This window comes from Copadichromis virginalis, linkage group LG3, assembly GCF_057382275.1.
Source record: "Copadichromis virginalis isolate Kocher_CV1m ecotype Utaka linkage group LG3, C_Virginalis_male_GT1.1, whole genome shotgun sequence".
NCBI lineage: Eukaryota > Metazoa > Chordata > Actinopteri > Cichliformes > Cichlidae > Copadichromis > Copadichromis virginalis.
Genome location: NC_140620.1, coordinates 31,716,834 through 31,731,613, shown reverse-complemented (window position 1 = coordinate 31,731,613; position 14,780 = coordinate 31,716,834). Strand labels below are relative to the sequence as shown.

Below are 14,780 nucleotides of genomic sequence, written 5' to 3'. Positions count from 1 at the left end.
TGTACTTCATTAGCATCACTACTGCACTTGAAGCTTTACCTGCTAGCATCAAGTCCATTAGCCTAGCATGACCACGTTGACGTTATTGTTTCATTCTACTCACAATACTTCGATATTACTGAGATTATAAGTTATACTTTCCTTTGACATGTTCACAACAGGCTTATTGTTTCTACTGTGTTACCTATAAGTAATTTAAGGACTAATAACCTACCTGTGTATTAAAATAAAGAGGCACAGATCATCAGCTTGTTTACAGTTTGCCTCAAAGAGAGTTTCTCCTGTGCACTTTGCACCACCTAGTTGTATCATAAAGTAATGCCGCAAAGTGTAGTGAGAAAACCACTGAACCAGTAATTAAAGACATATTAAACACGCAAGGATAGCACGGTGGCATGGTGGTTAGCACTGTTGCCACACAGCAAGGAGGTTCTGAGTTCAATTCTGACCCTGAGGAGGATAAGTGAATGGATGGATGGATAAACACACACAGAAATTACTTGGGTGGCCATTTTTTTTTTTACCTTGTTTAAAAACATGAACTGAACTGTGATTCCATAACTTATGAATTGTCTTTTTTTTTTGTCTCTTAACCTTTTAACTATTAGTTTAATCCCTATTTATGTCTTCAACAACATTAAGCACTGTTTACTGTGTTTAGTGGTCTTCTCTGGATTCCCTTCTAAACCATTTTCCTCTGAGTCCTTGTAAACCGACCTTGAGGAAACACCAGAAACAGAATAAAAGAAATCCTATTGTTTGTTGTGAAATCTGTTTATGTTGTCCTAGTAAGGCTACCATGGGGCGACCACTAGAGGTCGCTAGAATACTGTATGTGTATATGTTTTGAGAAAATTGATGATAGCCACGTACACTGCTGCTCTAGTTCAACAAAAGCTGTTCGTGCAGGAGAACCATGCGTCTTATTGCCTCCAATCACGACATTGTTAATTCCTTTGATCTGAGAGGGAACCAGACTTCTTCACATGTATTCTGTTTTCAGACCACAGAGGCCACAGGGTTAGGAGGACGGACAAATAACCAAAATATTGGGGGGGGGGGGGGAGTATGTGCTGCTATGCACCTGTTCCCCACTACCTCCCCACTTGGTACGTTCTTTTATTTCCTACTTGGTTAGGTTTAGGAAAGACAGAGAGATATGGCCCAGAGCAACCCTATACACACTGAACAGACGGAGGGATTGGCTGATCTGGCATAGATTTTGGTAGGATCAGTAAACACCAGCAGAGGGCAGCAGTGCACAGCTTTCAGGAATTGTAGGATCGTTACTGGTTGCCTGTTGTCGATACAGATGAAGTCAAACACGTGGATCTTAAAAGAGCCTTTGGTGGATTAATTAAATACACAAGATTCTGCATCACTGCTTCTTTATGTACCTGATAAGTTGACAGCTATCGTTGAGTGTGCTGTGATTTGAAGTTTTTCGCTTCAGCTTCACTTGCTGAAGCATTGTGACTTTTTCTTAACACAGCTGTGATTCATAGCGGTGAGTCAGAATGATACTTTGCGTAGTGATTTCCCAGTGAATCTTCCTCTGAATCATTGCACCCCCCCCCCCCCCCCCCACACACACACACACACAAGAGCACAAGAGAGATGAAGACACACTACAATGAGCTGAAACATGCACTTGTTATTGTTAAAACAGATTATTATGACTCAAAATATTATTTGGTTTTCATACGTGCCTATTTTCAGTGATATCAGCTGTAATAGCAGGATATTAACTAGGCATATAAACCTATAATTCTCTCTCCTTTTTGCCATACTTTTCAAGCAACCTATATTTGACAACAACATAAAAATTAAAATTCTGTTTTGGAGGCACGACCACAATATTTTTAGTGGCCCCGTATGAAAAAATTCTGGAGGCGCCCTGTCTTTGTGAATTATTAAATTATTATTATTGAATTAATTTGGTCTTCTGACGAAAACAAAAAGAGGATTCAATTAAAGAAGATTTCATAGGCTTGCTTTAACTTCTAAAAGAGTGTAAAAAAGAGACTTTACACTTTTTTCACTTACTGAAGGGTGTCTCATTTCCTGTCATGCTCAAGTGCACGGCATGAAGCCGCTTCAGAGGGGTAGGTGTGAAATGGTGGGGGTGTAAATTCATGAGAAGGATAAGTGTTTGGAGGGGGAAACCAAACAGCACTACATTCTGCAGACAGAGACCACAGGGGGTGGAAAATAGAAGCCCCCTGCATGTGCTCACAGTGTTGATCTGACATTTGGAATATGAGGATTCTTTTTGCAGAGCCCACCAACACCTAATCATCTGTGCGACCCTAATAACTTCCTGCAAGTCAGAGAGCTGCTGAAAAGTTTCTAAGAAAGAAAAGAGCACCAAAGCACAATGGAGATCTCTTCAACGTGTCTGATTATCTGTGAGTAAATTTTACTTTTTTAGTTGTTTTTAATTCAGCTGTAATTGAAAGAATTCCTGAGCTTGCAGGACATTTGAAGGTTTTATTAGGTGTATGTTTCTCCAAAGATCTCAAAGAAAATACGATTACTTCTTTGTCCTACAAAGTACAACTTGATGAGAGGCTGCTTCCTCACACATTCTGCTTTAAATTTCTCCCATTTTTTCCAGAGTTATTAGGTTTTGATTTATGTTCGGCTCGTCACAAGCTAAAAATGTGATTTGCTGTATTTTAATTTCACTTTCATTTACTCACTTCCACGTTGCTGTTTTCGGACGTACTCGTGATATATTGCATGGACAGAATGATGTTTTGCATGATAATTTTACTGTGCTGCGAGCTTAAATTGTTAAACAGAAGCGTCGCACTACAAACCCAAGTTGGCAAAGTACACAAATGGTTTTCCTACTGCAACATGTCAACATATCAGCAGTGGACAAAGTCCGGTTAGTTCCTTTTTGCAACCTGCATGGACTCTCTGTGATCTGCCAACAATGGTACCAATGCCAAGATAAACACACTATTCATTATGTATATCGTGAAAACAACATAATTATATATTTTAACACCCTTGAGTTATATTGTCTCTTGTAAAAGGGACTTCTTTCTTCCCACATTATCCTTAAAGTACTTGCTCAAAGGAGATTTTAAGGTATTTGGAATTCACTTACTAATATCGTATGTCATGGCTACTGAACGGACCCACGCGCAGACAGTTCTTTCAAGGAAACAAAAGGGGATTTATTTACAATAGGGATCACCTTAGTGCAAAATATATGTACAGTGAGTTGGGAGGGGGTCCAGGGCTCCAGGGAGAGAAGGGGGGGGGGAATCCACACACACGCTTCCTCTTCCACTCAGTCACCGCCACCGCTCCTCCGCACACACGCACTCCTCTTCAGCCGCACTCGCTCCAACACTCCACACACTGCCCCACTTGGACAGGTCCGGTGATTCGGTCCAGAATCTACAGACAGAAGGTCAAAGGTTAGTTCCACAACATAAAACACGTGTAAGCGATTCTTCTTTGAATATGCCGCGAGCACGAACTCAGGTGGTTCGACGTTCCAGCGGTGAGCTGCTCTGTGCCACTGCCTTAAATAGCAGCTGGGGAAATCAGCCAGATCAGCCGCAGGTGGACACCATCCACAGGGGTGCGTGGGCCAAGAGTGAGAGCCCGTAATGAGCTCCACCCAGGCAGAGAGGAGGAGGAGAGACAAAAAACTAAAACTAACAACAACAAAACCTGTAGCCAGCGTGGGCCAACCAGAGAGACACGGGGACCGTGACATCGTAGGGTCTCTATATTATCAAGCATCACAAGGGTGTTGTTGTGAAAATCCTTCTGAGACCAAGAAAAATAAAGTTCTGGACATTTTTTTGTGTGTTTGTTTTTTGGAAGATTTTAAATTTTTAGATGATTTGGATTAAATACAAAACCTTTTTCCAAATAGCGGTTTATTCATTTATTTTTTATTTTTTATTTTCTGCCACTAGTTCAACAACAGAATGATGTTATGTGGAGATTTGGTGTTCACGTTCATGTGGATTTCTGGTTATTGTTTTGTTCACAAACAGTAAAATTGTTAGATGAAGGAAACTGGAGAGGAAATGTCTGCTCATCTACACAGGACTTCAACGGTCTCAGCATAGAGAGGCAGCTTTGTTGCACTTTGTTGAAGTACAGTCATCTTCCAGAGATCATGAATTTTTCTTATTATTAGAGACATCTATATCAATTGTTACTTTGATGGAGTAATCTTGAAGATTTTGTCTTGACTTAACTGAATTGACTATAATTAGGACTCAAGTGTATCTGGATCCCAGTGCATCAGGCATGCCATGAACACGTTATAGATACACCAAAGATTGTTTTCAGATTTCAGGTTAAAACAGTTAGGAGAAGGAAACACATCAGAACACTAAACCATGAACATATTATCTACGCACTGAAGATTGTTTTCATTTTTCAGGTTGCCTTGTTAGATGAGCACCTCTCTGGTTTGTGTGCTCTGGCATTTTCAAAAACCTGGTTTTCTATTTCCTGTTTGAGGTCACCAGAGGGCCTCCAGGCTTGGCAGTTGTGGGCAGTTTTGTCCTGTCTTCATGTCTCATGGTAAAAACAGCTGCAAACCAGTTTCAATAGAGTTGAAATTGAACTGAAAAAGAAGGGAAGGGTACAGTTTAATGCACTGTTAGGAAATATATTATCAAATGTATAACTAAACAGAGTAAACAGTTTAAGAAATAAAACTAATTATCCACTCTATGTTTGTGCGAGTGTGTGTGTTTGTGTTTATGTGTGAGTGTGTGCATGTGAGGGTTAAAATTGCTCTACATTTCTGAAATCCTACTACAATGAAGGTAGGGATGTAATATTTTTCAAGACTGTAAGGCCAGTAAGCAAAAACAGACCCAAATGCTGAGCTGATAGAGAGTTGCATCAAAGTATTATAATCTTTATTTACACATGAGTTAAGGTACGCATTGAGGGGTCTTGGTAAAAGCACAGGGGTTTCTTTCAGTTCTTGAGGGAAATGTCCATAGAGAGAGACGAGACGGGTGTTAAAAGGTCCACAAAGTAAAAGGTCCACACAAGGTCTGGAGGCCAAATGTTTTCATTCTGTATCTGCCATTTTCAGCTTTAATTAGACTCTGTTTAATGTATTCTAGCCTCTACACGAGATTAAAATGTTGCTGCTTTCCAACATATTGGTGATATACTACGGAGCCCCGCAGGGGACATGGGAGAAAAAAAAATTAGGGAGGAAAAAAAAAAAATTAAGACGGACTTTTGCGAGCTCTCGCAAAAGTATTGCGAGAGCTCGCAAAAGTTTTAGCCGCATTCTTCGGAGGCCGCCAGCTCGAAGCCGACCGGGAGGTCGAGGCACGATGTGCCGGGAAAGCTGTGTTCCTCCCGGCTGTAGTAGGTCTCGACCTCCCGTTAGCTTCGAGCAAGTGGGTGTCAGATCTCCAAAAACGTCGGAGCACTTTTGCAAATATGTGATGTCTTGTAAACCGAGCAGGTATCTGACGTTTACACAACTACATTCACGCCTCAAAATATCTTAAAAGTGTATTTTGTGACCCAGAAAGAGCAATATTACAACTAAGTAGCTGCCGCCATTGTTGGAATTCAACTTTTGCGAGCGCTCGCAATACTTTTGCGAGATCTCGCAAAAGTCCGTCTTAATTTTTTTTTTTCGCCCTAATTTTTTTTTTCTCCCATGTCCCCTGGGGGGCTCCATAATATACAGGAGGGACAGGATGATGTTTTGTGTAATCATTTGCCTGCATGGAGCTTAAATGGATAAACTGAAGCATCGCCCTACAAGCTCAAGCTGGCAGTAGTAAAACAGTTGCCTAGTGATCGTATGTTATATGGACGACAGTATTGGCCCACAGCTGTAATCTTTGAATACAGGTGTTTTAAGTTGCATTTACACAGCTGTATAAAACTGAGCACCCTTTCAGTCCGGCATTACAAACACTTACAAAAGATTGAGTCGTTCTAAAGAGGTCACTGAAACACTGAGCGTGGTATGACTAAAGTCCATTCGTGGAATTTCTTCCCTCCTAGATATTCCATGATCAACTGAAAGTGATATTATTACAAAGTGGAACAACAGCAACTCAGCCATGAAGTCGCAGATCACACAAACAGAGCAGAGTCTCTTAATACGTAAGAGTTTCCAACGCTCTGTTCACTCAGTAACAGAGTCCAAACCCCCTCTGTCATTAACCTCAAACAGTGTGCACTCTTGCGGGTGTACTCCATCTGTGGCCTTTGCTTTGGTCCATGTCTTAATTTGAGACGTTCCTATTATTATCATTGTTATTATTATTTTATACACAGATGTCATGGACTTACAAGTAATAGATTGATATGATGCGGTGATATGGTCTTAATCTTTTGTGGATTTGTGATCATTTTTTTGTCCATGAGCATTAAAACAGTTAGATGAAGGAAACACATCAGAACACTAAACAATGAACACATTATATATGCACTCAAGATTGTTTTCAGTTTGCCTTGTTAGATGAGCACCTCTCTGGTTTGTGTGCTGTGACATTTTCAAAAACCTGGTTTTCTTTTTCCTGTTTGAGGTCACCAGAGGGCCTCCAGGCTTGGCAGTTGTGGGCAGTTTTGTCCTGTCTTCATGTCTCATGGTAAAAACAGCTGCAAGCCAGTTTCAATAGAGCTGAAATTGAACTGAAAAAGAAGGGAAGGGTACAGTTTAATGCACTGTTAGGAAATGTATTATCTATATTCACAACATACTTCATACCGTGTACATTATATATCTATCTACGTAGCACTTTTAATTCTTATTTTTATTTTTATTTTTTCATGTCTATTTAAGCGCTATCTGACAGTATGTTTGCACTGAAGCACCGCAGCAATTTCCTAATGTTGTAAACCTGCTCAACATTTGGCAATAAACCCCTTTCTGATTCTGATTCTGATTATAACATACCATAATAGACCCATTTCTGTAATATACTCACATATCTATACTATTGCTAATATATATTGTAATATATCTATATCACTAAAGCACTTCTGGATGGATGCAAACTGCATTTCGTTGCCCTGTACCTGTGCATGTGCAATGACAATAAAGTTGAATTCTATTCTATTCTATTCTATCAAATGTACAAAACAGAGTAAAATTGCTTGGAAATCAAACTTTTAGCAATGGCTCTGAAATAACTGAAAATCAGGTTGTGTAGGAATGTTTAGCTTATTTTAGAGTTTAGGAATGTGTTAGATAGGTAATAGAATTGTGAGACACTGCCTTGGATATAAATAAAGGCCTGACTGTGTCATGAACTTAGGAGTAGATTTTAGGAGACCCTCCCCCAGTTGAACTGTGTAAGTAAGACAAAGAGGAGTTAATGCTGAGTGGAAATTCCTCAGGGCATGCCTGGGTGGAAGTCTCAAAGTTTGTAACTAAATAACTTTGGTTTGGAAGGGAGGTGGACTTTTATGACCCTCAGGAAGGCACGTACATAGAGATATACGCACATAGTGTTTTAACTGTTACGCACACACATCCACACGCACACTCACTCACGTGCACTCACACATACACACAGGTACACGCATACACTCACTCACGTGCACTTACACACACACGGATACGCGCACACACAGGCATTCACGTGCTCGTGCACATAGACACAGACACAGAGTTTGCAGCACACCGTGGGGGGTTTTATGATAGGGTCGCTCCTACAAAACTGTTTCACGGACAAATGAGTGAAGATTTTGCAGAGGGGCACCGGCCTGGCAAGTCTTCCCTTCTAGAAGAATGCATGCTTAAATGAGGATAAATAAAGATGAATAAAGTTTTTGTGAAAATGACTACTGAGTCCGTCTCTGGATGCTCGAGGAATAAAAAGAACCGGGGTAAAACTGATTTCGCAACAGTTGTCATTCACTAGGTGGTTTAATGTTGAAGAACATGTTTTTCTCTATCAACCAATGCTTGCCATGGGGTCTCCAGACCTGTGTGTCTGGGGCTTACCACAAGTCTGCAGACTTGCATGTTTTAAAAGGACCAAAACTCAGCCTGATGCTTTTTTCCTCTTCTTTTTATTTCATGTTTCGAACCCCAGCTGCTATGCTGAGCATCCATCCTGACCGATCTCAGTTCTTTTGGTACGAGACGATCACGCTGAGCTGTGAAGGGACAGACAACTCTGGAAATTGGACTCTGAAGAGAAACACCTCCTCTAAAACTGCTGAGTCATGTATCTCGGGTTGGGGAGTGTCAAATCAGACGTCATGCACTATTGTGGACACCTATGCATCAGACACTGGAACATACTGGTGTGAGTCTGATCGAGGGGAATGCAGTGAGACTATCAACATCACAGTCAAATGTAATGCTCTTTATTATTTGATGTTTTAGACTTTTTATCTGATATACAGCTGAGGAGTCATAGCACGGTTTGATTTTCAGATGGAGTGATCCTGGAAAGCCCTGCGCTTCCTGTGACAGAAGATGAAACAGTGATACTTCTCTGCTATTACAAGTACGATGAAGAGAGCAAGGCGACTTCTAATTTCTCTGCTAACTTCTACAAAGACGGACATTTAATCAGTACTCAGCCTGCAGGAAACCTCACTTTCTCAGCTGTGTCCTTATCTGATGAAGGTTTCTACAAGTGTGAACACCCAACAAAAGGACAGTCAGCACAGAGTTGGATGTCTGTCAAAGGCAAAGGTGGGTTCAGGCAACAAGACATCTGTTTTGAGGAGAAATGTGGTAGACGTGATACATAATCAATAAAATACACCCAGTCTGTCCTTTGACATATTCATTGTGCTCCAAAAGCAATGCATTAACTAATTTCACCTATTTAAACTAGTCACTGAGGATTGATTGACATATATTCAAAAGATTTTGTTATTTTCTAACTGGTGAAGCATAAAATCCTTATTGAGGCAGTCCTGTCTTCCTCCTCTCACCCCAAATGGTCGCAACAGACAGCAGATGGCCCCGCCCCTCCCTGAGCATAGTTTTGCTGGAGGTTTCTTCCTGTTAAAAGTTTTTCTCTCCCTCTGTCGCCAAAGTGCTTGCTCATAGGGGGTCATATGATTGTTGGGGTTTTCACTGTTTTCTTTGTATTACTGTAGGGTCTTTGCCTTACAATATAAAATGCTTTTAGGTAGCTGTTGTTGTGATTTGGCGCTGTATTGAATGCTGAATTGGAACTATTTAAAATGCAGTCACACACATGCACATTGCATGGTCAAAAAAATATAAACAGTATAAAAAGTGGATGTAGCCATTCTGCACCACTCATTACTTAGTGAAGTACTCTTATGAAACCTCAAATTGAGTGCTTTACCACTTTGAAATGGACATGATAAGGGAAGAGGTGTCCAATGCATATTCATTGTTCAAGAACTTATGACTGGTAATTAATTCATGAGTGAGCATTACTTGGATAATCCTTCATTCTGATTTCAATAAAGGCCATAATTTACTAAAGGAACTTCATATTTTATTTATTATGACTAGAAATTCGTGGCTGAGCCAAGCAAGTCAACAGAAAAAGGTTTAAAGAGGTCACAGAGTGAGGGAACTTCCCCTAGACTTCTATAGCATTGGAAGTCTCTTTCCAGTCACAGGAGTCTCCACCTGCTGGCCATTAAAAGAATGAAGGTTTAACATACTTGCATATTAGACCTTGAGGCTGTATCCATCTTTTATACTGCCTGTGCAGTACTGCTCTGATTCACACATCTCATCTGCACATACTTAATTAGAAGGTAAATATGAGAAATACATATATAAAGTCCAAGAGCTTTTAAGCTCCTGTGCCCTGTATTTCTTTGGCTTTCCCTGTCGGTTACCTAATTGATTCTACTGTGTATTGTTCGATTTCCTTACTTTATTGTTGCCTTTCAGCCATTTATTCTGCCTGTATTTTTGGTACTTTCTATGCCAACTCTGTTATTTTGTTCTGTCTTCCTTACAGTCAGAGCTCAGCCATCAGTATCTGTGCCTGGACTGATTGGTGCTATTCTGGTGAAACTCTTCTACACTGTGATTATTACACTGGGTGCAAATGTACTCATACGCCGAGCTAATGGTAGAAAACCTGAGAAAATGAGTGTGATGTGACCTCTTTCATATCATTGCCCTCATATATTGAAATATATCTTTATATTTGTACATCCATGATGTTTCGCTTTTTATTTGAAAATGCTGGAAATTAATCGCAAAGAAAAAACAAAGAATTTAGGAACATCTGAGATAAGATGCAGTAAAAATGTTTAAGGATGCGTTCACCAACAGCTATGGAGTCTGTGTATGTAATGGTGTTAAACATGTACTCATAAGACAAGTATTTAACCATCCAGCCATCAGTTTTTGCAGCTGAGCTAGAGCTGGAGCCTATCCCAGCTGTCATAGGGTGAGAGGAGCTATGGACAAATTGCCAGAACTGGTGAGAGACAGATCTGAGAACAACCAAGTAACCTAGCATATCTTTGAATTGTGGGTGGAAGCTGGAAAACCCACTGGGAGAAGATGCAAACTCCACTTAGAACACCAGGCAACTGATGGATTCACACCCAGGACCGTTTTCCTGTGAGGCCGTGTTGAGAAAACCATATCATTATTCCGTCCTTGTTACTATATGACTGTAACTACCTTCTATAGTGTTTTGTAAACCATTTAACACATTAATATGGTTCTAATAAATGACAACTGGAGTGCCTGGAGAGAACCCACACCAGCACTGTGAGAAGATACAATCTTCATACCGAAGACCAGGAAACTGATGGATTCACACCCAGGACCGTCTTCCTGTGAGGCCGTGGTGCTAATCACCGTATCATCATGCAGCCCATGTTAAACTATATGACAGTAACTACCCTCTATAGTGTTTTGTAAACCATTTAATATGTTATTGTGGTTCTAATAAATTACAACTGGAGCATCACAGAGTGCATTTTGTGTTTTCTGTAGGAAAATACACTTTAGGTTTTAAAAAGGCATCATTTTAAATCTGGGTGAAGTATTTTTATAAGAAATCAAAAAGGATCAAACTCGTATAGAGGATAAATGTGTTAATGACTATTAAGTTACATAGATGCTGCCTTGATTTGCAGCCAAATGTCTGTTCAAAACTAACTTTTCAGGAATAATTAAAAATAACGTTCAATGTACGATGAAGCCCTCTGCCTGTAACTCAGGGTATCAGCATGTTTACATTGTTGACAGGTGACAAAAAGAAATGTTTCTCAGTGCTCACTCATTTTTTAGGTAATCACCATTCAAACTTGGGTGATAATAATAATAATAATAATTGTTATGGCCCTGGGCCTTGAGGGAGTGAGACCGCTTTTCTCTTCAAGCAAATCCAATAGTGCCAGGACTCAATAATGATTGGCTAGCTGGAGATCTGTGCCAGCCCTCCTGGGCCCTATTTCAGGAAGCCGGTTTAGTGGAAAAACTGAGTAAGTATACCCTGAGTTAACGAAAACTCTGGGTTTTCAGTTTCACAAAGCGAGTTTAGATTCATCCTGAGTGAGTTACTATGACGACACACTCCGTGAAGCTAACCTGCCCCCTAGCAGGTTTACTTCAACTAACCCTGACTGTCTCCGCCTCTGTGTCGGAAACCTGACTGTAGGAAGTGTCAGACATGGCGTGTCCCTTCCTTGAAGAGCCAGTAGATGTTGAAGCCCAAATTCTCTGCAGGGCTCTCCGCCGGGAGAGAGTGATTAGAGCGCGTTTGGACATTTTATCATTTCCTGATGATTTCCTGTGTGAACGTTACCGTTTTTCAGCACAATCTATAATTTATGTGAATAACATCCTCAGGCCTAATATTGCTCATGTGACACATCGCGGACATTCTCTCAGTTCTGTACATATTATTTGTATTGCACTTCGGTTTCTTGCAAACGGGAGCTTTCTGTATAATATTGGTGACGCTGAGCACGTTTCCAAGGCTACCGTCTGTCGGGCAGTCAGGAATGTTACAGTTGCACTGAAACGTCTCCTGTACTCGTTTGTGGTGTTCCCCGGTCACAGACCCACAAGATTTATCAAAGAGGGATGCCACAAAATTGCAGGTATCAGGATGACCAAAACTTAATGTATGATGTGGTGATACTTGGACTACTACTTAAATTGCACATTTATTTTCAGGGTTCCCAGGCGTGATTGGCTGTACAGATGGCACTCACATTCCAATCATTGCTCCTTCAGTAAATGAAGGAGACTATGTGAACAGGAAGTCTTTCCACAGCATTAATGTACAGGTACATAGTTCCCTGTAGCATTTCAAACTAACAAATTATTTCATTATAGTAATGGATGCTAATTTGTGTTCTCTGCACTGTGAAGATCATATGTGATGCTGCCAACATTATCACAAATGTGGAAGCCAAGTGGCCAGGCTCTGTCCATGACTCACAAATATTCCGTGAATGTACACTGAGCACAAAATTTGGACATGGTGAGTTGAAAATACTTTAAAATATATAAAGACCAATTGCTTCAGGGACATTTGAACTGAAGTGTACCCTTCTGTCTTAGGAGAGTTCACTGGCTACTTGCTTGGTGATAGGGGGTATCCATGTTTACCCTATTTGCTTACCCCTTACCCTGACCCTGAACCGGGCCCACAGCAGCGATATAATCTGGCTAATTGCAGGACAAGAGCCAGAATTGAAATGACTATCGGAATGCTTAAGGCCCGGTTCCAGTGCCTGCAAAGACTCAGGGTCACCCCAGAAAGGGCATGTGACATTATTGTGGCATGTGTGATTCTTCACAACATTGCCACAATTAGAGGAGAACACTGTCCTTCTGAACCAAACATCAGCAGTGATCCAAACCATGAACATCCTGACCCTCCCACGGACATACAAGATGGAAGAGCAGTCAGAGACACCATATGTCACAATCATTTCTTTTGACCCATCACCTCAACATGTTGAAAGAAGAATAAACAGATTTTTTGTTCAACTGGCTTTATTGGTCGCCTGTGTTTCCTGTACACAAAGTATTAAAAGATGTAAACCTCATAAAGTGTCTCTGTTGCTTCCTCCTCTGTAACAGCTGTCAATGTTTCTTCATTATTTTCCTGTAGTAAAGAAATAAACAACATTGCTGTTCTACTGTAAACTCATATAATCTGTGGAGTATTACTCACAACTGCATGTTGGTCTGGCTCAACAGGAGGCTGCACCAGATGCAGTACACCATCACCATCAACTGATAGAATATGAGGTTTATACAGGTCACTTATAACTTACAAGGGACCAAATGGCAATTAACAAACATACCAATCACCTTACACTTCATTGTCATTATGCTCTCAAAGACAACCAAGACTGAGGGAAGGCAAAATCAGTCGGAAAATAACTTCACTACAAAATAATTCATTATGGTAAAGAGTTTATCAAATGAATGAGTAGCACTGCAAAGGTGACTGTGAAGAAAGGATGTATGCACATCATGTATTATTTTGAAGTTACCCCCTATGTAGGCACTTGTGTCTTGCGGGGTTATTGACTCAGAGGATGTCCCCGCAGAGATGCCTTCGGCCACAGGGCGCCCACTGTTTTGGCTGAGGGCCAACTGCTCAGCCTCTGTGAGTGGTGGTGGTGGAGGACCCCCACCTGTTTTTCGGGCCTCCGCTTTTTTTCTGTTGGCTATAACGGGCCACATTTGAGCATACAGAGTAAGCAAATATGTACTTGTAATGTGCTCAGATAATTTCAATAAGTGCTTACAGAAGGAAAATTAATGTAGCCTCTAACTGCAATTGATTTACATGGGACAAACAGACCAAGCACTATGGCTCATAATACAATTACACCTTACCTGTTTGGACTATATTTTTATATTTCATTTTTACTTGCTGCCAGGAACGTTTGGGGCCTGTTGGGTTGCACCTGCGCTCACATCATCACAAAATAAAATGTATAAAATAAAAAATAAAATAACATATGATAAAATAACGTGTTAAATGGGTGGAAATCCCTCGATCAATGTTTATATTAACACTCACGCATTGACTCTGTCGGCTATGTTTTGCCATGCATGCTCCCTTTGTTTTGCAGCTGTGGCTGTGTTACTTTTTTCCGCGGAATTTGCATGTTATCGGCATATGCTGCCATCAGAATTTCGGCCTCAAGCGCTGTGAAATACATTGACCGCGCCTTCTTTCCCTCCGTCTCCATGGTGACTCGCTTAATCTGTGCTCCGCTTATCAGGGCTTTATGTATCCTCGTCCGCACGCTTCACTTGGGGTTAAAGCAACTCCGCGTTGACTGAACTAATTGTTATCAGCCTTTCTGAAACCGAATATTCCGAGTTGGACAGTTCGGGGTTACTCAACCGTGAGTGTCGTTTTTCACTCTGAGTTTTCCAAACCGGCTTCTTGAAACAGGGCCCAGTTGTCGACCTTGAGAGAGACAGTGAGAAAAAAATAGAAACTCTGTAGATTCAATCTTTAATCCATTCAGTAGCGTTTTTTGATACGGGCGACACGGGCGGTTGCCCGGGGCGGCATCGTGGTGGGGGGCGGCATCACGCGCATGGACAAAAAAAATTTGTAACCGAGGACAAGGGATGAGTAAACGGGGCAAAGAAATAATTGATCATTTATTTATTACATGAGTTAAAAGTACAAATTCCCAGTCGTTTCCAGACAGGACTTACAACACATCCTGCTGATATCCCAGCTGCACATGAGACTTACCACACAAACTGTGCGAAATAACACTGCAACCCGTCACACCCCGCTTAGCGACACTGCAATCGTGGCACACACTGCAAACAATTCGGGTCTCAG

At 40.9% G+C, this 14,780-nt stretch overlaps 1 protein-coding gene across 2 annotated transcripts; it reads left to right on the top strand.

Moving 5' to 3' along the window:
• The first annotated feature begins 2,119 nt into the window (after window positions 1-2,119).
• On the top strand, window positions 2,120-10,910 carry LOC146714087 (Fc receptor-like protein 5). 2 transcript variants are annotated; one of them, XM_085450691.1, is made up of 4 exons: window positions 2,120-2,408; window positions 8,070-8,336; window positions 8,417-8,680; window positions 9,942-10,910. In XM_085450691.1, exons 1-4 carry the CDS (start codon window positions 2,378-2,380, stop codon window positions 10,085-10,087), a joined length of 708 nt encoding a protein of 235 aa, XP_085306817.1. In that variant the 5' UTR covers window positions 2,120-2,377; the 3' UTR covers window positions 10,088-10,910. The 2 variants fall into 2 exon arrangements, with proteins under 2 accessions (XP_085306817.1, XP_085306816.1); XM_085450690.1 differs by lacking the exon at window positions 2,120-2,408 and adding an exon at window positions 3,224-3,434.
• The last annotated feature ends 3,870 nt before the right edge of the window (window positions 10,911-14,780 follow it).

Excerpts from the sequence above, each read along its gene's own strand:
- LOC146714087 (XM_085450690.1), top strand. The coding sequence starts at position 3,224 with ATGTACAGTGAGTTGGGAGGGGGTCCAGGGCTCCAGGGAGAGAAGGGG. Across the intron at positions 3,435-8,069 it reads CTACAGACAGAAGGTCAAAG|CTGCTATGCTGAGCATCCAT; the intron begins GTTAGTTCCACA and ends TTCGAACCCCAG. Across the intron at positions 8,337-8,416 it reads TATCAACATCACAGTCAAAT|ATGGAGTGATCCTGGAAAGC; the intron begins GTAATGCTCTTT and ends TTTGATTTTCAG.